Source organism: Citrus sinensis, chromosome 2 (genome assembly GCF_022201045.2).
Source record: "Citrus sinensis cultivar Valencia sweet orange chromosome 2, DVS_A1.0, whole genome shotgun sequence".
NCBI lineage: Eukaryota > Viridiplantae > Streptophyta > Magnoliopsida > Sapindales > Rutaceae > Citrus > Citrus sinensis.
The window spans coordinates 16,618,978-16,645,252 of record NC_068557.1 but is presented as its reverse complement, the minus strand read 5'-3'; the positions used below and the strand labels follow the sequence as shown (position 1 = coordinate 16,645,252).

The 26,275-nt window shown below is 31.9% G+C and overlaps 3 protein-coding genes across 3 annotated transcripts; 2 read left to right on the top strand and 1 right to left on the bottom strand.

Moving 5' to 3' along the window:
* Nucleotides 1-15,235: 15,235 nt before the first annotated feature.
* LOC102630502 (transcription factor MYB15-like) lies at nt 15,236-17,193 on the top strand. Its single transcript, XM_006469747.4, has 3 exons — nt 15,236-15,448; nt 15,751-15,880; nt 16,410-17,193. Exons 1-3 carry the CDS (start codon nt 15,316-15,318, stop codon nt 16,930-16,932), a joined length of 786 nt encoding a protein of 261 aa, XP_006469810.1. The 5' UTR covers nt 15,236-15,315; the 3' UTR covers nt 16,933-17,193.
* Nucleotides 17,194-18,436: 1,243 nt separating this feature from the next.
* Nucleotides 18,437-19,189, bottom strand: LOC127900299 (oligopeptide transporter 1-like). The gene is made up of 3 exons (XM_052434925.1): nt 18,941-19,189; nt 18,751-18,848; nt 18,437-18,662 (listed from the first exon to the last, which is right to left on the bottom strand). The coding sequence occupies exons 1-3, from the start codon at nt 19,187-19,189 to the stop codon at nt 18,437-18,439; spliced, it is 573 nt and encodes a 190-aa protein (XP_052290885.1).
* Nucleotides 19,190-20,898: 1,709 nt separating this feature from the next.
* On the top strand, nt 20,899-24,764 carry LOC107175797 (uncharacterized). The gene is made up of 2 exons (XM_015527555.1): nt 20,899-21,151; nt 24,328-24,764. Exons 1-2 carry the CDS (start codon nt 20,899-20,901, stop codon nt 24,762-24,764), a joined length of 690 nt encoding a protein of 229 aa, XP_015383041.1.
* Nucleotides 24,765-26,275: the final 1,511 nt, after the last annotated feature.

Sequence of the window (26,275 nt, the reverse complement as noted above, 5' to 3'; positions counted from 1 at the left end):
TTTCCTAACAATACCATCATTAATTACAAGCATACTTTATTATTTATACAAATGCGACATATTAAAAAATATCATTGTTTCATCTCTGGTGTTTTTGGTATAATGACTATTATAAACTATTTATTTGGCCCAAGCCCTTCAAGAAGACAAATTAGTACAAAGAAGCTATTTGCCCATGAACGTAACTAGTAATACTATATTATATATAGTATCCAAGAAGCAAGCCCAACAATGACCCAAGATCTCTTTTGTTTTTAGTTAACCTAATGGCAACGCAAGTTCCTTCCCACCAATGCAAGTAGGATTTGAATCCTAGATATCTTATTTTTAGCCTAAGAAATTTTACTATCTCATCTACATGGCACCCACAACTTCATCAATAAATTAAAATATTGTAATTATTTTTATTATAAACACTAGTGCAGATGGACATCACCTCAACAATCACGCTGACATATAGAAGTCGATAGTCCTTAACTATTTACAAATTCTTTTTATATGTACACTAATCAATATTATTTTATATTTAATATTTCCATTATTTACCCAGTTATTTACATTGTTCATCCTCAAAGTCTAATTTCATATAAATCTACATAGTCCCAATTACTGTCACAACTAATGTTAATGGAACATAACTAAATGACATATGTACGTTGAGTACTAGAGAATACATATTTATAATGGGTAAAATTGTTATTTCATGCTCCAAGTTTTACTAACATTCTTACGTTTATGTGTTTAACTCCTCTAACCTTTTATTATGTGTAATTTTAGTATTTTATGTATTTCATGGATATTTTAGTCATTTCACGACTAACGAGAAGTCAGACAGCAAATAAATGATATTTTTTTAACTCAAAACAATTGAAAACCTTAGGAGGAGCATAAAGGATATTTTTTCACTGTTCACGTATACAATACTCTACACAAGTATGGCACTGTTCACATATATGGTATGATGACGTGGCATTGACCAATGACATGACAATGACCGATGATGTGGTGGCATCCTATTAGACCAATGATGTGACATGATGCTTTTGGACCAAAATACTTATGTGGCATTGATTGATGATGTGAGAGCATCTTATTGGACCGAAATGTTGATGTGGTGTTGACTGACGATGTGTTTCATCTTGCCACGATTTACTCATTATATCTATGAATAGAAGGCCTCCCCCTAATTTGACACCCCTAAATCTATTTTTTAGCCTCATTTGCTGTAATTCTCTCTCCTTCTTGTATTTTCTATGGATTTTAATAAAATTACTATTTTACCCATAGTTCAATTATGAGTGACTAGTTTAATTTCAAGTTTGGGTTGAAGGTAAAGCCACAACATGATCCATGGGCTTAATTAGGTGAGTTTATTTTGTTTTCCTCTCTAATTAATGTGGTTGTTTTGACTCATTGTCGACAAACAATGTATCTGTCTAGATTTTGCAATGTATATCGACTCCCTAGTAAACTATCATTACTGTCTAGCACAATGAGCAATTTGCACCATAATAATTAGAAAAAAATTCCCCTCTAGTATGTTATGGGTCGTCTTCACTTAATGTCGATAAAGAGTGTATCTAAGTTATTTAATGGATGGTCTTGTTATGGATGGTAAAATAACTCGGACCCAGACCAACCCGAATAATCTGGGCCGGGTTGAACCCGTACCAAAGTGTAAAACAATCCGGATCCGGAATGGATTTTAATAACCCGGATAAATCCGAGTTCGGATCCGGGTTTGGGGTAACCCGTATGTCCGAAACCCAGACCCAAATTCATTTTTCTTATATTATTTTTAATTATATTTATTAGTTAATATGAATACAAACATAAAAAAACCCTAATTCTATCTTTCTACTCACAAATCGTGATTACAAGAACACAACACAACTGCCGCCTCCCGCTGTCCTACAGGCAAGTCAAACAACCATCGGTTGGGTTCGCCACCGTCGCAAGGTCGGGTTCGCCACTATCAAAAGCTTGGGTTCTCTACCGTCGCAACTCGTTTGGTTCACCACTGTTGCATGCTTGCAACTCGGCAGTTCCTTTATTCATCATCATCCACCGTATTTTTTGAGCCGTGACAGGCTAACAGCTCACCTTCCTTCACCATCGGCTGCTGTGAACACCACTGATTCACCGGCGTGAATTGTGAGTTTCTAGCTTTTCGTTTTGACGCTGTTATACTTTATTTTATGTTATTTGTGCTATGTTTAGTTTGATATTGATTTGTGTTGTGTTATACTTTGTGATTTGATTTATGCTTGATTTGATTTATGCTTGATTTGATTTATGCTTGATTTGATTTATGCTTGAAATTGTATATTTAAAATGTTAGAATGCTGTTACAGTTAAAAATAAATTGTTGTTGTTAATAGATTTGTTGCTGTTAATAGATTCGAAAATGTATCTTTGAAATGTTAGAACTTCAAACGTTGTTACAGTAAAAAAAAAACATATAAAATGGAAGAAATTGGAGAAATGATAGGTTAGTTTAATTTATTTTGACATAATTCTTGTATGGTGTTAAATTCGTAATGGAAAATGAACAAAGAGTTGATTTAGATGTCTTCGAGACTGATGAAAGTGTGGGTGTGAGGGTTGGCATGGATATGGCAACAGAAAATAATGATACAGCTGCTGAATTAGAACCTGATTCAACAATAGTAGAGTATGGGAGTGGGAGTGGGAGTGGGAGTGGCCGTGGCCGTGGCCGTAGGGGTAATACTACTACTGTCGCTTCAAAAAAATGAGGCGCTGGCAGCGAAAGGAGTAGTTCAAGTAGATTAGTTTCTGATGCTTGGAATCATTTTTAAAAAGTTAAGTTAGGCAAGGAAGTTCAGGCAATTTGTAATTATTGTGGGTTAGTTATGCAAGGGCATTATTCTCAGGGCATTGATCACTTGATTAATCATGTTAAACATTGTCCTAGAAGATCAATCAAGAATGTGCAGCAAATACACCTTTCTTTTTCTTCTAAAGCAAATGGAACTACTGTTCTTAGTAATTATAGTACTAAACCAAAGTGGGATATGGCAATAGTGAAGGTTTTAATAGCTAGAATGATTGTAATGCATGAGCTTCCTTTATCATTTATTGAATATATTGGGTTTTACTAACTGTTAAAGCTTCTCCAACCTTCAATTGAGACTATTAGTAGAAACACTATCAAGGCTGAAATTTTGAAGCTTTACGATATTGAGAGGACGAAGGCAATGAGTATTTTGGAAGCTTGTAAGAGTAGAGTTGCAGTGACTACGGATATGTGGACTGCTAGTAACCAAAAGAAAGGGTATATGGTTGTTACAGCGCATTACATTGATAGCTCGTGGGTGTTGCGAAGTCGTATTATGAGGTAATATTCTCGAGACTTTTTTTTTCATTTCAACATAAATGAATGTTTGTATTATTTAATATTTTGATTATTTTTTTACAGTTTTAGGTTTATATATGTGTCAGCTCCACATAGTGGTGAAGTTATGTGCAATGAGTTGTATGAGTGTTTGATGGAGTGGACTATAGATAGAAAGTTGTCTACTATAACTGTTGATAATTGTTCTGTAAATGAGTCCATGATTGATTTGTTGTTGGGGAAATTTTCACCTAGTTCAATGATTATGGGTGGCAAATTCCTTCACATGCGTTGTTGTGCTCATATATTGAACTTGATAGTTAAGGATGGTTTATCTGTGATACAAAAAGAAGTTGAAAAGATTTGAGAGAGTGTCCATTACTGGACAGCAACACCTTCTAGATTTGAAAATTTTGAGGCTGCCAAAAAATATTTAGGTGTTAAAGAAACTAAAAACTTAGCACTTGATTGTAAAATTAAGTGGAATTCCACTTATTTGATGCTTAGTACAACTTTGTTGTATAAAGATGTATTTGTTCGTTTAAAGGAGCGTGATAGAAATTATACATCTTTGCCTAGTGAGTTAGAGTGGAATTTTTCAAAGCTTATGTGTGAGTATTTGAAGAGTTTTTATAAGTTGACAGAACTTTTTCGGGGACACAATATCCGACATCTAATTTATTTTTTGGCAACATTTGTGAAATTAGATTGTCAATGAACACATGGTTACAATCACCAATTGAGGGGGTAAAAAATATGGCCACTAAGATGATTGCGAAGTATGACAAATATTGGGATGTTATTCATGGAGTTCTTGTTGTGGGCTCTTTGTTAGATCCTAGGCGTAAAATGTTGTTAATTAACTTTCTATTTTCCAAAATCTATAGGGAAAGAATTGAATTCGAAATTGAAAGAGTGCACAAATAATTTGTTGATTTAGTGCTTGAGTATGAAGTAAAATATTTTTCAAATGCAAATTGGGGGGTTAATAGTTCAACTAGTTCTGAAGGTGCTGCAGCAAATGATTCTATTATGGTAGACTTAGACTTAGATGAGATGGCTGATAAGTGGGAATCATTTAGAAATCAGAACTCACAAAATAATCATTTCAAAACAGAATTTGAGCTTTATCTTGAGGAAAGTACTTTGCCTTCAACTAGTCAATTTGATATTTTCTCGTGGTGGAAGAATAATCAAGGCAAATATCTTATACTTGCAAAGATTGCGAGAGACTTTTTGGCCATTCCCGTATCAACAGTTGCTTTCGAGTCCGCTTTTAGCACTGGAGGTAGACATTTGAGTTCTCATCGCAGTAGACTTCAGTCATCTACAGTGGAGGCGTTGGTGTGTACTCAAAATTAGTTTTGGCTTGACCACAACCTAAAAGGTATGGAAAATTTATTTATTAAATAAAATAAATTAATTTGTTATAGTATCAATTTATTACTAACTAGCTATTTTGTTTCTTATTTTTATGATTTATGCATGTTTTTTAGATGGAATTCCAGAGGAAGCAATACTTTTTGCAGAATAGCTTATTGATAAAAGTTTGATGAGTGAGTTTTGAACAACAGTGAGTCAAGTGAAGAAGAATAGAAAATGATGGAGAAAAGTTTAAACTTTTGATTTGTGGTTTTTAATTTGAACTTTGAATTGTAGACTTGTGTAATTGTGTTATGGATTTATATTTGTGGCTGTTTTATTACTTGAAATAGTCGTTTGAATTGTAGACCAATTTAACCATTTGCATTTTAGACTTTGCAAACTAGCTGTTTGAATTGTAGACTTGTGTAATTGTGTTATGGATTTATATTTATGGTTGTTTTATTACTTGAAACGGCCGTTTGAATTGTAGACTAATTTAACCCTTTGCATTGTAGACTTTACAAACTAGTTGTTTGAATTGTAGACTTTGCAGAGAGTTGATTAATTGTGATTTGTGAGCACTGGACTATAATGTCATTTTAGTTTGTTGTTCTAAATTTTCATTTATCATAGGTTAGAATAGAATTGTAGAAATTGAGTTATTGATCCGGGTTCAAAACCTAGAATCCGGGAACCCAGCCCGGACCCGGATGGAAAAAAGCTGGGTTTTAATCTGGGTTCGGGAGAAAGAAAATGGCGTCTGGGTCCGGAACCAAGAAGGCTAAACTCGGGTCCGGACCTAGATTTTGCCATCCCTAGGTCTTGCCACGTTGTCGACATAAGAATTATTATGTCTGGCACATCATGTTCTTGACACCACACTTAGTGGACAATTATTATCTCTAGCACACTGAGCGCATGTTACCATATTTATTAGAGTGGGGATTATGAGGAGTGGAATTTTCCCCTCATGAATTAATTGAATTTAAAAAGGAAATATTAAGCCCATGGAAAATGTTGAGTGTGAATCCAAATACTCAAGCATTTCATTTCCATTGTTTTCAACTTTAATTCATTCCCACCATTTTATTTTAAATCTTAAGATAAAAAAAAATCACTTACAATCAACTCACATATACACCTAAAAAATTAACTTTACGCATAATTAAATCTATCTCCTCGTGAGATCGACACTTGTCACCACAAATCTATACTATAGTTTATCTTATCTTTAAGAAATAAATTATACAAGGAGCCCTAAGAATGTCCTTGAAACTTTTAAATTTTTTTGTAATGTTAAATTTTAGGGATATTGTCATTTTTCCATCTAATTTTTTCTGACACATTAAGTTAGTACCAAGGTTTGGTGAAAGCCATATTTTACCACCAAATATTTATGTTGTTATCACTTTATCACCATTCCATTAATGCAATTAAAAATTTGCTGATATCATAAAGGCATTTAATGGATTTCACATTAAAGCCAAACATGTCATTCAATTGTGAAAGACATATTATCATTTGTCCAATGAAAATTTTTTGACATATCAATTCAATACTAAGCCTTCCTAAAACCTACATTTTATCACCTTATGTTTCAAGTTATCACTTTACTACCAAAGTATTAACACACTAAGAATTTGCTTATGTCATTTGGGTATTTAAGGAATTTCTTATTGAAGCCAAAACGCTAACACAATTGTTGAATGATGAAGTGTTAAATTTAGACTATTTAGCTTGCTATTGTAGTGTCTGAAATGATTTAAGGTTACTCGTGTTGAATGATATTATCAAAACTAAAGTATTTGGCTTGTATTACTTGGAATTTTGATATTTGAATGCCCAAAAAAATTTTCATATAATAAAAAAATAGTTATTTTTCTGATACAACTACTCTTCTATGGTAATTTCTCTTTTTTAATTTTTTTTCCTTTCCAAACGACAAAGTTGTCTTTTACACTATAGGTTAAGTATTCAACTATTTTTAACATTTTCGTAGTAAAGTGATAATAGTTTAAATATTAGGTGGTAGAATACCATTTTTAGGAAATCTTGGTATTTAATTGATATGTTAGAAAACTTTGGGTGGACAAATGATAAATTTCTCTTTTGTAATTTCTTTCTTTTCAAAGGAAAAAAAATTATCTTTTATGCTTTAGGAAAAAAATCAACTTTCAACTCATATTCCGTTAAATATTAACTTACTTTGAATGGAATAGTAGTAATTATAATAACGTAAATGTTTGGTGGTAAAACACGGTTTTCACCAAATCTTGATACTGAGTTGATTTGTAAGAAAAACCAGGTGGAAAACTGATAATATCTCTTAATTTTATATGTTTACTTCTATAAATGCCTATTGCCTTATAAATAATTTCCTTGTATAAAGCTTGGTGTATTGATCTTTTGTGGAAACAGAATGTGTGCGAGTTGTTTACTTTAATCATAAGTTAAACCTAACCAACTACACTTTATTTCATTATAACTAGGATAAAAAGGAAAAGGGTACATGATTCCACGAATTACTTCTGAATTAATTTTAAATCATATTTAAGAACCATAGCATTTCTTGATTTTTTTGCTAAATCTATTTTGATTATCTATCGATTAAACCAATAATGTGGGATGATTAACATGTTTGAAGCTAAAGTTTGAAGTCCAGACATGGCATGATACTCTTTCCACTACTATATTTTACTACATAATAGTTTTACTACTATAGAACATAAATATTTTCAAAATGAATAATTAATAAACTTTAACCCTTCCTTATATGCTTGCAAATGTGGCAGACAACCATGACTTGCAATGAACTATATGCTGCATATACATGATTAGTGTTAAAAATTGCACGTTTATTAAGGGATAAAAATGTTATTTTATTTTATTAATGTAATTTATATTTGTAATTGTGTAACATATTGTGAATTTTTAATTATTTTTCTAAATATTTGATTTTATGTATTTTTGTGTGTTTATTAGGTAAAAATAATAATTTCATGCAATTTGAGGCTCCGAACAAATGTATGGATGTCAAATTTGGATTCCGGAAGTCCGAGCAATTATGTCATTGTCGGGGATGATCGAAAACTTTTGTTGTAAATTTTTATGTTTTTACCACGGTAAATGTGATAATTGTAAAATTATAAGTTTTTATCATGTTAGTTATGATAATTGTTAGTAGAATTTGTTGGATATGCTTGAGTGGATAAGTTAAGTTTATGTTTTATTAGTGAGATTATTAGTGAGACAAATGTAAAGTTAAGATGTAATTAGATTTTTTTATTTGTGTGGTGTGGATTTACCATGCATTAGTATAAATAGAGGGGGGTGAACACACCTCTTCACACCTTCTCTTCTCTTCTTTCCCTCCAAATTCTTCTTCTCATCTCTCTTTGTAATTCATTTTCAATCAATAAAGTTAGTTTTATTTCAATTTTTAAATTCTATTTTTAATTATGTGTTTTTCAATTTTAGTAATTTCCTTTATTAAAAAAATGTTTAACTAAATATTAATAGTTAGGGGAAGGTGAAACTCTTAGGAAATAAATATGATTTAATCAAATTCTATTTTTAATTTTATAAATTAAGTTGTTTTCTATTTAATTTTATACATATTTTATATTATGAAATTTTGGTTTATTGTAGACAAACAAGGGAGTTTGGCACAATAAATTCTTTTTATCTTAATATAAGGCATGGTAAAATGATATTTTGACTTATTGTAGACAAATTTAATTTTGGCACAATGAATACTTAATCCATCATAAAATTAAAGGAAAAATAATAATAATTTATTTAATTAATCTTTTGGGCAATAAATCTAAAAAAATGGTAAAAAGAATTTATTAAGTTTATTTACTACTAAGAGTGAATCCACAACCCTAACTAATTCAATTTCATAATTTTATTTAAATTAAGTTATTTATTTTTAAGTTTTATTTTTAAATTTTAGATAAAATAAAATAAACAAATTAAATCTTTTCTTTGTGGATCGACCTCGGACTCACCGAGATATATTATATATAGGCACTCTTATACTTGAGAGTAAATCAAAGACTTTTAAGTCGTGTCAATACACTAGGCTCAGTTAATCTTATCTTTTCAATGGAACTCTAGGCTATTTTCAAGAATAGTTGTTTCGATTTTAATTATCAACACTAAAGATGGCCAATGGACCTAGCGGCACGCGGCATGGTACGGCCACATATAGCATAAACTCTTTTTAGTATGGGCACGCGGCACGCCATGACTCGCACTCGAACTGGGCTGGGCTGAGAATTTTAGGCACGTGTGCCTTAAAAGAATGGCATGATTAGAGATTGACTAATTTTTTAATGAAAGTAAATATAAAATATTATGATTTTATAAATAACTTGAAATCGAATCTTTTAATATATTTTATTAGTGTAAATTTTTAAAATTAATTTAAGTCTTAGTTTAAAAAAATCTAATTATTTTATATTTATAATTTATTAAATAAACAAATGATGTTATAACTTTAATAAATAAAATTATAAATATCGTGATTTTATCAAAGATAAATCTAGATATTTATGATTGTAATTTTCCATTTGTGAAATTATAAATTAGTCGAAGGAGATATGTTTCATTTGTGAATTAAATATTTTTCACATTTGCACACAAAAAATAAAATTATGAATGATATATATTTTATGATAAATCAAAAGTTACATTTTCATTCAATGGCGTTCAAGTGCAAGTACAATATTAGTATTTTAAATAAAATTAAGTATAATTTGCATCGGTACAGTTAACTGTACATCCCAGCTATATTGTAATTGATATCTCATAACTGTAACTTCTTGTAATCATTATTTCAGGATTGCAATTTTAATTTTTATTGGTCATTACCATAGTTTATGGAATTAGATTTATGTATCTTTGTATTATAATTGGTTATTATGAAATTAGATAATATGGTTGTGTAATTGTGTTAAGGAAATGTTAATTATTATATTTAATTTGGAACTTGTAAGCATTAATGTTATTATAAATTATGATTTATAACTCCATGGAAGTATAAGTTAACAATTAAACATTAACCCTTAAGAAAAAAATCATTGTTGTTGTTGTTAGTGCATGTGTTTGAAAAAAGGGCACATGGACTTAAAAAAGTACGCCAAGCATGTCTTCTAAAAAAAAAAAAGTTTTACGTGGAAAACCTAAAGCTGGAAAAATCATAGGACCATAGTTCAATATAATCTTCCATTATATTAATGGGATCACAGTAAAAATTCTTCTCTAGATAATACTAGAGGCTAACAACATCAAGAATCTCAATATTTTTGACTTATAATAATAGCCTAATAAATGTCTCTCTAATAAGTGAATATCTCAAATAACAGCCAACAGGAGGATAAAATGAAAATCAAGACCAGTAGAATTGTAAAGAGCAATGTCAAAAACTTACTCTTAAAATTTGGGAGAAAACAGAGTTAATTTCACTTTCTAATCGTTCAATCAAAGATTGAAATCACTATTCCCAAAACCAAAACCTCCTCTGCCTTTCTCTCTCACTACTTCTTCTGCAATTTGTCTTTTTGCTATAGTGAAACTAGGGCTACCGCTTGCATTTTAAAGCCAAATTTCATGGCAAATTTTATTACCCCCTTTAAGTTTTCTTTAATTGTTTAACTACCCAAACTTATAAAACTTTAGGTTTAGGCCACCCAAATGAGATGGACCCAACACTATGAGGCTGACGGGCCATGCTTCAACGACGCGCCCATTGGGCATCTTTAACTGGCACATTGCCTCCTACTCACGATTGGGATCTTCTACCTACGTGTCCCATTTTTATCCTCTAGATTTGGCCTTGTCAAGTGATTACATATCTTATTATTTTTATTTATTTTATTGTCACATTGTGTTTATGATTATTTGTATGAAGACCACGGATTTACCATCTTTATTGAAATATAATCCTATAGTTCAACTTTTTGAGTATAATAATATTTTCATTAAAGGTAGAAAATATTAAACGAAAACTTGTAGATTGTTAATTTGAGCAGGTAAAATTTTATTTAATCCCTATATTTTGAAGTTAGTATCCGTTTAATTCTTATATTTTTAAAAATACCTCAAAACATCGTTACCATTGCTTTTTATTCATTTTGACTAGCTATTATTATATTGCCCTCTTACAATAATGTTTATTTTTTTACATTAATAAAAAAAATTAAGTTACCAATTTAATCCTAAAGGTAAAATAGAAACAAAAAGAACATTTATTAATTTTAGTGAAACACTATGTTGAGGAGTTAATATATTAATTTTTTTATAATATCTAAAAAATTGGTAATTTAATTTTTTTTACAATATTAATTTTTTTAGACACACGTGAGCTTTCACAAAAATTAATTTATATTCTTTTTATTTTATTTTTGGGTTAAGTCGGTAATTTAATTTTTTTTTCTTTTTATTAATGGTAAAAATATCAATAGTTTAATGACATAGACGTTTTGAGTTATTTATAAAAATATAATGATTAAATATACAATAATTTTAAAATATATGAACTAAACGAACTATTATCTTATTTAAACTCTGTGTGTGACTCTCAATATACATCGACGGCTGCCATTTTTCTCCACATATACAACAAAATTAAAAAATAAAATAAAATGACCTAGTACTTGATAGTTGATAGGCTGGACCAAAAACATGAGATGGGAACTCAGGTTTGACTTGGAGAGTCAACCTCGTGTCTGCTCATACTGATACACTAACAGTTTGCTGTTTATCTTTCTCGCCATGAAATACACAAATTAATGTTCACGATGGGTAGTGCGTGCATGTTGTTCATGCGTTGCCCACACCAAGCCACTATCAGCTTGGTCGGCTCTTGAGCAGTGTTGAGTTGTTTCAGTTAATTTCGGATTTTAAATTTTAGCAGGATTTTTTTTTTATTATACTTATCATTCTTTCAATTAAAGTGTATGTTTTCAATTTTACTCGAATTAACTCTTTAACTGATTTTATTTTATTTGTATTAATTAGAGATAGTCTATCATAATCAAAGTTGAAATTTCATATATATATAAAATAACATATAGGGTCAGTTTCATAATGCCATAACTTTTAAAAATAATTGCTACTAAATGTGCAATATAAATAATTAATTTAAAAAACATCAGTTAAATATTTTGTAAAATTTATTTCTAAAGGTACTGTAAATTTCAAAAGCACTTGTATGTTTTCTGTAAATCTATTAAACTGTAATAAGACAGAATTAGACATAATATTAAATAAAATTTATTTATATCTTTTTAAATATATATGTAAAACATTTTTATTGTGTATATCAATAATTGATAACCAAAATAAATATTTTGTATTATTAATTTTTTTGTTTTTGTTATCTCAATTTATTGGTAACAATAATAATCTCCTTAAAATTAATGATTTTATTTCCTAAGTAGTAAGGATAATTTTTAGATTTTTTATAATATATATTAGGGTACATATGAAATTGTATTTAATATAAAACTACTTCTCAAAATTAGATTTTAAAAAGTTACTATTTCTTGACTTTTCAAATCTACAGTAAGATGAGATAGTTTTACCAACAGTAATTTTTTCTAAAAGTTTATCAAAAATAAAAATTAATTTTTAATTTTCCAAAATTAATTTTAAACTTCCCAAAAATTTTGAGAATCCCAAATGGTCCATAGTTTCGTTTATTATAACATACCACATGTTTTTCGGTTAACGTCTAGCCTATAGTATAAGGAAATTGGGAGTATTTCAGCTTTACAAGAAAGCTGGCTCCATTAGGGAGTGCAAACGGCGAGTCACTCGTTACACATCAATAATTAATTATCCATTAAATAACATTTCATAATGTTAAAAATTAGTAATAATAAGGAATTAAATATGCATTTAAATGACAACTGCTTCTTAGCTGAGTCTCACATACAGAGTATAAAAATTTAATTTCTTTCAAATATATAAAAATAATTTCGGCTGATTATAAGTCCAAATGTGTAAACCGTGCCATGAACTGACATGGAAGGTTCATGGAAAATTGTAATTATAAATATCAGCAATACCGTTTAAAACAAAAATTATGCATTTAAATGAAAAAAATTATAAGAGAGAAAATATGATTCCACGAAATTTCCCATTCGTTCATCTTTTTAGAGCGATGAGCTGCCCCACCTTGTTCCATTACCATCGCTTTTCCAGATCAAAACAACGCCGATTCCTTACGAAAAAAATGTGAACCTAGACAAATTTGAAACATTGACCCATGTACTTGAGTCATGTCAAGTCTGTGTCTCATCGTGTTTTGCATTTAAGTCCATTTCCCAGTCTCTTTATCAGACATAATCAAATGTCAAATGTCCTTTTCCAGGCATTCAATTCATCAATGACTATGTCTATATTGCCTTTTAAATCTCCTTTCCAACTTCATCCAAAATTTTCTTATCTCTTGACTGGTAAGCTGAAACCAGTTAGAAGCATCCTTTGACTAACAATTACCCAATAAAAATTGCAACAATGAGGACATTTTTTTTTTAATTGAATTTTGTATTCGGTCGTTCCTTCTCATTTCCTGTGTTGGCCGGTTGAAAGATTCTTCATTGACTAGTGACTACACGTGATTCAAAATCACTGATCAAGATCAAGTTCACACGTGAAATTAAACCTTTTTGTTAAAAAAGACGAAATTAAACGCACTTGTAGTTAAAATGTTAAAAAAAAAAAACAGTGACATTGGATCATCAAACATATTATAAATGGGACCTGACCTAGTCGCCATTATTGTCAAATGCCATCGATCAGGGTAATTTTTTTTTTTAAGGTTATTATAATATATGCGAGGATATATGTAGAATTATATTAAAGGATAATTGATTCTCAAAATTGATTGTTTTTTGAAAATCTGCTTTAAAATGAAGTGATTTTGTCAAAAACATATCAAAATTATTTTTTATCTTTTCAAACTTATTTTTGAACCTTTAACTGCAATCTCAAATGAGTCCGTAAATAGCCATAATCATATTTCCTTTATTATTTTTTTTTGTAAAAAAAATTATTTTTAAGTATGTAAGGCCAATTTGTGATTGCAATTCAGCTTAATTTCGAAAGTATAATAATTAATATTGATAAAAAAAATTGGCACATAATCCTATATTTAATTTGTTTAACAAGTAGTAGTTTTATTTCACGAACAGTTGCAGAATATATGAAAACCACGAACCCAAAACATCTCAATGCTAAATAATGAAATCTTAGAAATTCTAATTTTAATTTTTTTTCCTTTTCATTCGATAAATAGAGTTTAAAAATAGCTACACCATTTTTTGTCATGGGTGTAACTTGCGTATGTTGTCACAATTTATATAAAGCATCGACTTTGACCTCAAGTTAGTATGCAAGAAAGCTTATTGTGTTCATATGGAACGAGAACATTGACGAATAATGAAAAATAATTGGACTGGAAAAAGATTGACTTTGACCTAACTATAGACTGTGAAATAATTAATTAATTAATAGCTTTCCCATGTGCCAGCCCCATAATTATGTGAATATGTGTGATTCATGAAATACGTACATGGTATTTTGTTTAAATACTTGTTGAATTTCTATTTTTTAATTTAAGTATCAGTTTATGTCTTATATTTTTTAAAAATTACAAAAGCTCTTGCAGTTATATATATTAAATTTTTATCTTTACTTTATCTTTTCTTTTACGACAATATGCTTGCAAGAATACTCTTAACATTAATTAAGTTATTTATAAAAGAGGTTAATTAACAAATTAACCAATGAATATGAGTGGTAAAAGAACTTATATTTTTTGTACTTGTACAACAATCTTACTAATAATTATTTATAAATAAATTCATATCAACCAACTTAGAGTAATGTTTAGTATCATTATAATATCTTACTAATAATTATTATATAAAAAAATCAATTTATCAATTAATCCTAAAAGTAAAAATAATAATATAAAAGTTTGAATAAATTTTTATATTACTTTTAAAGTCAATTTGAAAAATTATCTTTTTTATTATTATTAATATCCCAAAAATACTGTTGAAAAAGTATTACTGTAAAAAAAAGATAAAATAAAGATAAAAATATAACATATTCAACAATAACAATATCTTAAAATAAAAAAAATAAATAAATATTTAAGTCAAATTATAAAGCCTAAACAAATGTTTACTCCGTATTTATATGCTTCTAAAAATATCAATCAAATCCCAGGAAGGTATTCAGAGAAAATTTTAGCCACACACAAAAGATGAATCAAATTATGTTTCTTACGTGGCAAATCCTATTTGGAAGCATTAATGCACCTGCTTCCTTGTTGTTTTCATGTGGAGCCTCCACTTTTGGAAAATGGACTCGGTTTGTTAAATGCAAGTGGTACATGGTATGACATAGATGTAACCGTAAAAAATAGGTTTACAATATGATATATGGTGTGAAACACGTTTTGAGTTTCCAATATATAGTTAACTCATCAGTTGTGGTATAAATAGCAAACTCTGAGGTTACCATTTGTCTGCAAGATACTATAATTGCAGATATAGGAAAATTTAAAGGAGATCAAGATGGTGAGGACACCTTGCTGTGATAAAACAGGACTGAAGAAGGGAACATGGACACCTGAAGAAGATAGAAAGCTAATAGCTTATGTGACTAAGTATGGCTACTGGAACTGGCGCCAGCTTCCTAAGTATGCAGGTAACAAATTAAAATTATCAAGTTTTAAGTTTTTAAGTACGGTTATTAGAATACTTAATGGATTTCATCATCTGGGTTTCTTAATTTAATGATTTCTAATATTTATAGCATACATATATAGATTGACATAAGAACTTCAATTTAGTTAATTAAGAGTGGGTTCGTTAAGTTAATACATTATTCTTTTCTTCGAGTTTTTCATGGATTATTAAACTTGAATCAGTTCCCCACATTTCAAAATTTGTATACGACATCTTTTAGTTGAAAGACTTAATTGCTCATAAGTTTGTTCGATTTTTCAGGTCTGGCAAGGTGTGGGAAGAGCTGCAGATTGAGGTGGATGAATTACTTGAGGCCTAATATCAAAAGAGGGAATTACACCAAAGAAGAAGAAGATATAATCATCAGACTACACGAGTCACTGGGAAATAGGTATGCCCTAACCCGTATTCTATAATAAAATTATTATAGAGATCAAGGAAAAATAAATTGTAACAAATAAAAATGAAGATCAATATATATTTTATGTCGAAGTTTGATTAAATGATGATCTTTCAAATGACAACAATACATGTTTAATTAAATAAATATTTCACCATGGAATCAATTTTAATGTAATTATATACACGCTTCAATACACATATATCTAAAAATGTTGGATGAATCAATTCTAGGTAATTTCTTTGAAATATTTGATCTGGTTCTATATATGTTCCTCCAAGTAGTAAAGGTTGCATCTTTTTGCATATTGTCCCGCATTAAACGAGTAAAAGTAAGCAGAATTAATGAAAATTAAGAACAACGTAAATTAAGTAGGTATAATTAAGCCAATATTAAGAACAACGTAAATTAAGGCATCGAATAAGCACTTTTTGATGCGTAATGAAAATACTCAAATGCTACTGAATTGCATGTAGTGTTATAAGAGATGACTCATGCAATAGGGTTCCTTTATGTGCAGATGGTCCGCGATTGCTGCCCAGTTACCGGGAAGAACTGACAATGAGATCAAAAACCACTGGCACACAAGCCTCAAGAAACGCTTGAAACGAAATTCAATCACCAATACTAATGGAGCCAAAGATACCCCAAAACGAAAAGATCCTGAAATATACAATCATGATGACACTGAAGCCAACCCAGTGCAAGAATCAAATCTTGTCGACATTATTCCTCCAATTCTTGAAAGCTCTTCTTCATCAAGTGACCAGATTTCCTCCTTGTCCATGACCACAGATATTACCTCAGTTGGAAAAAATACAAATACCACTGATGAGTTGATTCTTGACAATAATAATGAGGCTGTTTTTCATCCATATGCGGACACCAGTGGAAGTTTCTGGACCGAGCCGTTCTATTCTGATAATTTCTACAATTTATATATTTCCAATGATTTTCAGGCACCCAGCTTGTTGCCGGCCGATCCTGGATTTGCATCTGTTCACTCCCCATTTCTTGATGGAGAAATTATCTTATGGCCTTAGAAGTTGTATTAATTAATTGTCTATCGAACAACTCTACTGTCTACTGAGATAATATATATATATATATAGTTATTCCATTTCTAGATGTTGAGTCTGCTAATATATAGTTATTCCATTTCTATATGTTGAGTCTGCTAACAGGCTTTTGATAATGATGTATACTACTGATTTGTTCTAAGTGAAAAGTTGTAATTGCTACGGGAAATATTACGAAGCTGTGTACGGCGCCACCTAGAAGCACCCACTGGCTTGGGCTTTAAATGCATTGCTAGGACTCTGCTAGATTAAGGCCCAATTCTTTTTATATATCTCTCTACTTTTTTTTTTTGAAAAGATATATCTCTCTACTTAATTTTGTTAATTATATATTACAGTACTAGCGAGTCCTTCTATGTTCTAAGCTTCTATATTAACCCATCAAAAAAGAGGGGAAAAAAGCCTCTGGATTAAAATCTTGGATAACTTTGGCAGTTTCAATATTTGATTTACAATTTAAGTCTTAATTGATGAAAAAATTTATTTATAACGACCACATTAGGTTAGTTATTAACCACATAATATTTGTTATTAACCACATAGATAAATTATTACTTTAGTTGAAACTCAAGTTAGGAAGTTAACACTTAAATTTTGAGATCTCTAGTATCTAAGAGTTTGTCCGTCAAAAATCTTTTTATCATGTGGATAATTATGAATTATGGATTTTACTTCAACTTAGGTATACAAATGTTGAAAGACAATGAACGTTTTTAAAGGGTAATGTGACATTTTCACATACCACACCTTCACAATTTTTCTCATGTTAAGGATGAGTTAAGTTGTGGGTAACCAAATATTATTAATTTATCAAATATACCTGAAGTTTTGGTTGGCTATCAAATTTGTCTTGTCGTATCATAATGAATCCAACTTGATTGGGAAATTTACAAAAATTACCATAAAACTTTTGTTATTTTCACAATTAATCCTCTCAACTTTTTTCTATCAACATTAGCCAAACACATGCTTTTCTCCCCAAATTATCCTTCTTTACAAGCCAAAAGCAACTTTCTTTCTCCCCTTTCGTCAAACCAAAGACAGCTTTCCACTCTTGAATCATCAACCAACAGCGACGGCAAAAGGCAACGATAAAAGTGAAATCCGATCATAATTTATCCGGATCCAACACTAATCGGCATCACATAGTGGTATGAGTTATTTTTTGAAATTGATCGAGAGTTTCGGAATTGCGAGTCGTGAGTGAATCTGACGACAGACTGCCTGTCACACGAAGCTTGGTGAGACAGATTGCCAGTCGCACCAAAACTTGGTGCGACAGGCAATTTTGGACCTGCCAACGTAAAGTGGTAGCACCAAAAATGGGAAATCGTTTGGCTTCGTATACGTTGTTCCAGTAAAAGATGGGAAGAAGAATGTACATGACTAAGGCAAAACCAACTAAAGTATTGACAATGGCAAACAATGGTGTCGCTAATGGACTTCCCAAAAAGCTAGAAACCGTAGACTAGTCGATTCCAATAGCACCAATGCCTAAGCCACTCAGTCCTGAACCTATCTGTTGAGCTGTGACAGATCTTTTCCATATCCAGCAAACAAAAGAAAGAGCAGTAAGGGAAGGGAAAAGGTATCCTGGGATGATATAATAAGCAAAACTCGATACAAACACCACGAAAAAGAATTGTATCCTGGTAAGTCTTCCCTTTGGCCTCTTCTCTTTTTCATGTAGTGCCCTGCAATTTTTTTTTTTAACAGATTGAATAAATGCATCGTGTTGCTTCAAGTTCAAAAAATGGTGGAATTTGGAAGATGAATGAGCACCTGAATAGAGAAACTTGAACCAAGTTTGCTGGCCACCACATATATGGAGAGTCCACGAGGTATCTTCTGAATATACCAGCCCACCCATAACCAAGCATCTGAATTGCCCAAAACAAAATATAAAAATCAAAGTTGAGAAAATTTTAGAATGTTTTGTAACTGTAGTACTAATGTAAAATTGTAAATATACCTGAGTTGTTAGTGCAAGCAACAAGATCGCTACCGGATGTATACTTCTTTTATAGAAAGCCCTGAGCATTGCAATAATATGGACAACATAAACACCACTATCTCCATAGCTAGCGAAAATGGTGATCAAAACATGTTCTTTAATATTGAAAGGCCTCGGATTAAATGAGAATGACCAGTTCGTAACAGTCTTTTGTCCATCTCTAGCATCCCAAGCATCAAAGCTAACTCTTCTAGGTCCTGCCAACATAAAGTTTCTTCTCTCTTCAGGTACTGATCCTTCATTGGAGCTTCCTTTCCGTGACAAGCTTCACTCAGGTGGTTCAACTCCAAGTACAACAGCCTTTTCTGGTATTGCCCATATTCCAGAATAAACCAATTGAGATTGTTTGCAAAGCTTGGTTCTTCGATTTGGGAGAGATGGGAGAAAGAGAGATTGTCGGGGGAGAGATGAGAGAGAGGGGTATTTTGGTCTCAAAGGCTTTTTTATGGCTAATATTGATAGAAGTTTGTTTGGGGGGTTAAGATGGAAAAAGTCAAAATTTTTATGATTATTGGTGTAAATTTCCCAACTTGATTTAGAGTCCATTCTACATTCTTTTTAAAGAGGAAAACAAACCTTTTACTAAAGGTCAAAACAATTAATAATACATGGTCTCAAAATCAGAAGTAAAATATTATAATAGGCTAAAAAAGGGTATTATTTTTTTTAGACAAGAGTTTAGAAAGGTACAACTAATAGCATAAAATTATGACATCATTGCTAAAATAATTTTTTAAAAAATTTATTTTGATGGTAGAGCTTTGTAGTATGACAATTTTTTTAAGATAAACTTAAAAATTATCTCACATTAGCTAATATTTGTTCTAGAGATAAAATATATAAGACTTGGATAATTGTTAACTCTAGAACTAACTTTTTAGTATGAATTATGATCATGATGTGGACACGATTTAGAATCCAGTTGAATTGGATTGGCATTTTGTAACTCATACATTGTACAAGCCCACAACCATTTTAATGTAATCTTAAATAATAATTATTACTTTATGGTTGAATTAAAAGTTAAAAGTATTTTAAATTTTAAATCAAAATTAAAAACAAAAAAATAAATGTTAAATGTATGGCTATGTATTTGGTTTGATCATATTTATGGCAAATAACATTTAATTTCATTCAATATTTATGGACTGTGTTGTCTCAATGGTTGTTGGCTGAGTTCTACTCGTATTAATGAGATGAGCATATTTGATTCATTGTGTTTTGAATTTTTCTGAAAAAGAAAAAAAAAGGATTGTTAGTGCATTACTATGTCGGCATCATATGGACAATGTTTCTAAGCCTTAAATGTGATAGTTATTTTTAATGTGACTCTTTATGCATTTTGTTGTACCGCAAGTTGTCTATATAGCTTAACTTCTTATTGGGATTGAGGTATTGTAAATTTTAAGTTACAGCTGCTATGAAAAATAAAAATTGTAAATGTAAAACAAAAGTTAATAATAAATAGTAAATATAAATTTTAAATAATAATTTTGACAAAATAATTAAAGATATAATAAATTTTTCATTATACAAGTGAAAAATCATATTAACATAACTTCTAAGCTACAACAGCTAGTGCCTTTGGGTCTTCCTTCTACAATGCTCTCTTTCTCTCTGAAAGAAGTATTGAGAATGGAAGGTAAATGAGTTGTTATGACTCTATCTGTCACTCACTTGTTGAGTGGTTTCTCTTATTCCTTTAACATATATGAAATAACAAAAGTAGGAACTGCGGGTTGGTGAGGTATTAACATTGGTAGTAATTAAATGGAGTGGCTGTTTGCGGTTGGTATAAGAATCTTCACAGCTAGCCTTTTAGTCGTTAAGTTATGGATACAGAAGAACTTATATGAAGGTGCAGTGCAATAACTCTACAAGAAGAAGAGAATGATAGGATTGATTTCTTTGGGAGCATGGAGGAAAAGGGACTTAAGATTGCGGCTAATTGTTTGGTGGGTAAAATCATGCTTAACAAAGGAGTCAGTATAGAAGGATTGAGAGTTGTGATGCAACAAGTGTGGAGATCAATAAAAGAATTTAAAGTGGAAAGTGCAGGCAATAATGTCTTTATCTTCAAGTTTAATTCTGAGGAAGAAAAGAAAAGAGTGTTCATAGGCAGGCCTTGGCATTTTGCAGGAGCACTGATAATGATTCCTGAACCGAAAGGTATTGGAAATATCAACGAGTAGTCCTTCACACATGCATCCTTTTGGGTACAAATCCATAATGTGTCTATTATGTGTATGCATAAAAGTGCAGTCCAAAAATTGTGGGAAAAGATTGGAGAAGTTAAGGAGATTAAAACTAACGAAGATGGGGAATGTATTGGAATATTTGCTCAACTGAGAAATTTGGTAGATATAACGCAGCCTTTTAAAAAGATCTTGTTTATTGAAGCAAAAGGAGAAAAGAAGATTTTGATGGCGGTAGTGTATGAGAGATTGCCGAACTTTTGTTTTTGCTGTGGTATTTTAGGACACCAATACAGAGAATGTCTTAAATATCAAGGACATCCAAATGAGAACTTGCCATATGGTAGCTAGTTAAAAGCCAAAATTGCAGCTGAAAGAGCAAAGTTCAACAGGGACAAGGAGAAATGGAACAATGAGCACCGAAAACCAAGTTCCCCACCTACAACCTCAAGGCAGCAACAATTGCAACAATAGCACTCTAGCTTGGTTCGAGGTAGCGGTTCAGAGGCAACTTGTGTTGGGAAAAACAAAAATGCAGAACAAATAGGAGTAAACCAGGTGGCAGAGCGCAATCAATGCAAAGTTTTAAAGGATTGAGGTAGCAGGTGACAGACTGCAAAACGCAAGCTAGCATAGCAGACACTATAGGCTCGATGAGAACCTTGTACGAAAAGGAGGGAAATAATGAGGGAAAAATACTGAATTTGAAAGCGAGAAAGAGAATGCTACCGAATTGGTTCACCAATAGCCTATACAGTGTCCAAAAGGAAACAACAAGGAAGGAACGATGAGTAGGCTGAGGAATCTTAAACGAGAGACCAAAGGGAGAAAATGGAAGTTTCAAGCCAGGAACCAATTAAGCAAAAGAGACAGAATAGCTAACCCGCCTGGAACTAAAAGGCCTAGAAATGAGAATGATGAACCAAGTCTAGAAAAGAAAAGATCAAAAGGGATGAGTCAATTTTACCCATTAACTAACAACATTCAGACACATTCCCCTTCAATAAATCTCAAATTGAGCTGGGAGCAGCTTGAAAACATAATCGCGGAGGATGCGACAGCAATGGAAGAAGACATATCGGTGGGGCTGTCATGAAAAATCTAAGTTGGAACGTCTGGGGTTTGGGGAATACCTGGACGTGCATAGAGGTGAAGCAAATTCTCCAAACACACAAACCTCATATTTTGTTTTTTTGTGAAAATAAATTAATGGCTGTGCAAGCGAGGTAAGAGCGTAAATGACTGAGTATTGATAATGGTTTTGCAGTAAATAGAAATGGCTTAGGTGGAGGGTTAGCATTATGTTGGAGTAGTGAGGTTCACCATATATACGTTGTTATCCAATCTGAAAATGGAAAGCAATGGAGATGCACAGGGATCTACAGACACCCAGAAATATGTAGCAACAATACACATGGACACTTCTTCGAAGATTGTCAAGTTTGTTTAACCTTTCGTGGTTGTGCTTTGGTGACTTTAACGAAATTTTAGATCCAAAGGAGAAGTGTGGTGACCAGGACCAAAATTTGAACATGGTGATCAGTTTTAGAGAAACTATTCAAGATTGTAACTTAGTAGACTTAAGCTGCAAAGGTTACCATTTTACTTGGTCCAATCATCGATTTGGTCCCCATCTTATTGACGAGAGATTGGACAATTTTCTGTTGTTGTAGAAAGTGCTAATGGAAGTTCAAAAGAGAGGAAAAGGTGAGAGTTATGCACTACGAAGACATATGGAGTGCCTACAATATGTGTAAGAGTATTGTTCAAGATGAGTGGAGTAATTGTGATAACTAGAAATATGGAAATCAGGTACTTCAATTTCAAAAATTAGCCAAAAACTCTATGGCTAAACTTAAATAGTGGAGTAAGCAGGAATTCGGAGGACGAGAAAAAGAATTAAAGAGATCAATTAAGCAGCTGGAAAGGGTAAAACAGAATTTTGAGCATTATGGCAGTGGTGATGAGATTAGAAGATTGGAAAAGAAAATCAATAATTTGTTGATTGATGAAGAAATGTATTGAAAGTAAAGATCGAAGGCTAATTGGCTTAAGGAAGGAGATAAAAAACGAAGTTCTTTCATGCTAAAGCTTCAGTAAGGAAAATGAAGAACAAGATTTGGGGAATCAAAGATGGACAAGGAAACTGGATAGAGAATATCGTTGAAGTGGAAGTAGAATTCTGTGAGTATTTTCAAGAGATCTTTACCTCTTTAAGAACAAGTCAAGACCAAATAGACACTGCTTTGGTGGGACTGATGCCAAAAGTGGCTCAAGACATGAAGAACATGCTGGAGTAGCCTTTCACAGCCGATGAGATATCAAATGCTCTGAACCAAATGTGCCCAACAAAGGCCCTTGGACCGGATGGATTCCCTATGATATTTTTTCAAAAGCATTGGCAAACAGTGGGAGGTGGAGTAATCGAAACTTGCCTGCATATTCTGAATGAGCAAGGTACCTTATCTCAGTTAAACCACACTTGCATTGCTTTAATTCCAAAGGTTCACAAGCCTAGGAAAGTTACAGAATTCAGACCAATTAGTCTTTGTAATGTAATTTATAGAATTATTGCTAAGACTATAGCTAATAGAATAAAGCCTATCATTGCCTAGATTATTTCACTAAATTAGAGTGCATTCATACCCAATAGGCTTATTACTGACAATATCATTATTGGCTATGAATGCCTTCATAAAATTAGGCACAGCAAAGGGAAAAGAAATGAGTTAGTGGCTTTAAAGTTGGACATTAGCAAAGCATATGATAGAACGGAATGGGATTTTTTTAAGCACATAATGATAAGATTAGGATTTCTAAATAGATAGGTAGAGTTGGTTATGAATTGTATCACTATATCATCTTTCTCTGTAATTATTAATGGAAATCCAAAAGGGATGATTCTCCCCCAACGAGGCCATAGACAAGGATGCCCGTTGTCTCCATATATGTTCATTTTGTGTGCAGAGGCCTTCTCCAACATGTTGCTGCATGCAGAGTATAATCACCTCATTCAAGGTCTAAAATTTAGGAAAGAGCTCATTATCTCACATTTACTCTTTGCGGATGACAGCCTTGTGTTCACCAAAGCTTCAGTTGATAGTTGTAAGAATCTAAAAGCCATTTTTTATTAATACACTGCTGCTTCAGGACAACTTTTTAACTTTGAGAAGTCGTCCTTAATGTTTAGTGGTAGAATACCAGGGGACAAAATTGAAGCAATCAAAAATATTTTCGAACTTAATGTGGTATCCAGACATGAAAAATATATGGGTCTACCATCTACGGTTGGAAGAAAGAAGACAAGCTTTTTCAATGAGGTGAAACTCAAAGTGGTAAGCAAGATTGCAAACTGGCAGCATCGTTTTTTCTCAAGTGGAGGTAAAGAAATTCTTATCAAAGTTGTGGCTCAAGCGATACCATCTTATGCAATGAGCGTTTTTAAACTTCCTCTAAGGCTGTGTGATGATATTCAGAAGACAATGGCTAAGTTTTGGTGGAGATCAAAGGAGGACAAACACATAATTCATTGGGCAAGATGGGAAAAGATGAGTCATGCCAAGAGCAGAGAAGGCCTCGGGGTTTAGAGAAATGTCCAGCTTCAACTGAGCTTTAATGGCCAAGCAAGGGTGGGGATTACTGCAATCTCCGAAATTATTAGTCATCAAAGTGTTGAAGGCTAGATATTACAAGAATACTAATTTTTTACAAGCTTGAGCTGGCTCTAATCCTTCATACATATAAAGGTCTATATTATGGGGAAGACAAGTACTGCAAAAAGGAATCAGATAGAGGATTAGAAATGGAGAAAATATACAAATCTATAAAGACAATTGGATTCCAAGGCCAGAAACTTTTAAGCCGTTCTCAACTCGAAATGTGACAGCAGAAGCTACTATCTGAGAGCTCATTAGTCATGAAAATCAATAGGATCAAAGGAAGGTGAGGCAATAGTTTATGGACGAGGATGTAAATGAAATTCTTCGAATTTCGCTTCCTAGAAAACCAAGAATTGATGAGGTTATCAGGCACTTTGATAAAAAAAATAAAAAAAAGCATTATTCTGTAAAAAGCGGATACCAATTAGCGCTCAAGATTAAGAATCTGGATAAGTCTGGCTATTAATCCAAGGGGTTTTATCACTAGAACCTATTATAGACCATTCAATTGCCGAAAAAAATAAAAATTTTCATGTGGAGAGCAACTCAAAACCTACTGCCTACTGCTGATAACTTGTGGATAAGAGAGATACGGCATGAACCTACCTGTCGAATTTGCAAACAAGGTATGGAAAACATAGCTCATGCTTTGTTACACTGTAAAGTTACCAAAAAGATATGGAGGTATGCCCCCTTTGAAACATGCTTCCCTGATGCTGTTAACCAAGACATATTGGATATTATATTTGAGATGGCTAAGAAATTGACAAAGTCAGACATTGAAATCATGGTAGCTATCTGTTGGGCTATTTGGTATGGCAAGAATAAGTATCTTTTTTAAGGAAAAAAGTTGGAACCACTGCTGACTATTACAAGAGCTGAGGCTTTGGTGGAGGCTTACAGAAGAGTAAAACAGTTGAGGCCGGAACTAGAGACAAAACCTATATCAAAGAATCAGTAAATTTGGAGCCCCCCACCCGCTAATGCATTCAAAGTTAATGGTGATGTTGCTGTTAATTTTGAAAGGCAAATGGTCGGCTTGGGTACTGTCATTAAAGACTCATGCAACAAAGTTATAGTGGCTGCTATAAAATCCACACTCTTTACATTCCAGAAACTGAAGCTGTTGAATGAGGGTTAGTGGTGGCAAAAAGTGCAGCCCTCCAATACATAATGGTGGAGTCAGATTGTCAAGAGGTAGTGAAGTTAGTAAACAACAAAAAGGGTAGCAGAACAAAGATTGTGTGGGTGATTTTAGAAATTCAAAGTCTTAGCAAAGATTTCCAGAATATCAGCTTCTATCACACCCCTAGATCATGCAATGCTCATGCCCATTGCTAAGCTAAGTTAGCTTTAAGGAGCAATAAAATTGTTGGATGGTTGGAACCATTGCCAGTTGAAGTCGAATATGTGTTCTCTTCTTTGATTTATGAAATTGT

Coding starts and splice junctions, on each gene's coding strand:
- LOC107175797 (XM_015527555.1), top strand. CDS start 20,899: ATGGAGGAAAAGGGACTTAAGATTGCGGCTAATTGTTTGGTGGGTAAA. Junction 21,152..24,327: donor AATGATTCCTGAACCGAAAG/GTATTGGAAATA, acceptor CTGCTGCTTCAG/GACAACTTTTTAACTTTGAG.
- LOC102630502 (XM_006469747.4), top strand. CDS start 15,316: ATGGTGAGGACACCTTGCTGTGATAAAACAGGACTGAAGAAGGGAACA. Junction 15,449..15,750: donor CCAGCTTCCTAAGTATGCAG/GTAACAAATTAA, acceptor TCGATTTTTCAG/GTCTGGCAAGGTGTGGGAAG. Junction 15,881..16,409: donor CACGAGTCACTGGGAAATAG/GTATGCCCTAAC, acceptor CTTTATGTGCAG/ATGGTCCGCGATTGCTGCCC.
- LOC127900299 (XM_052434925.1), bottom strand. CDS start 19,189: ATGTTGGCAGGACCTAGAAGAGTTAGCTTTGATGCTTGGGATGCTAGA. Junction 18,849..18,940: donor TGCTTGCACTAACAACTCAG/GTATATTTACAA, acceptor TGGGCAATTCAG/ATGCTTGGTTATGGGTGGGC. Junction 18,663..18,750: donor GTTCAAGTTTCTCTATTCAG/GTGCTCATTCAT, acceptor AAAAAATTGCAG/GGCACTACATGAAAAAGAGA.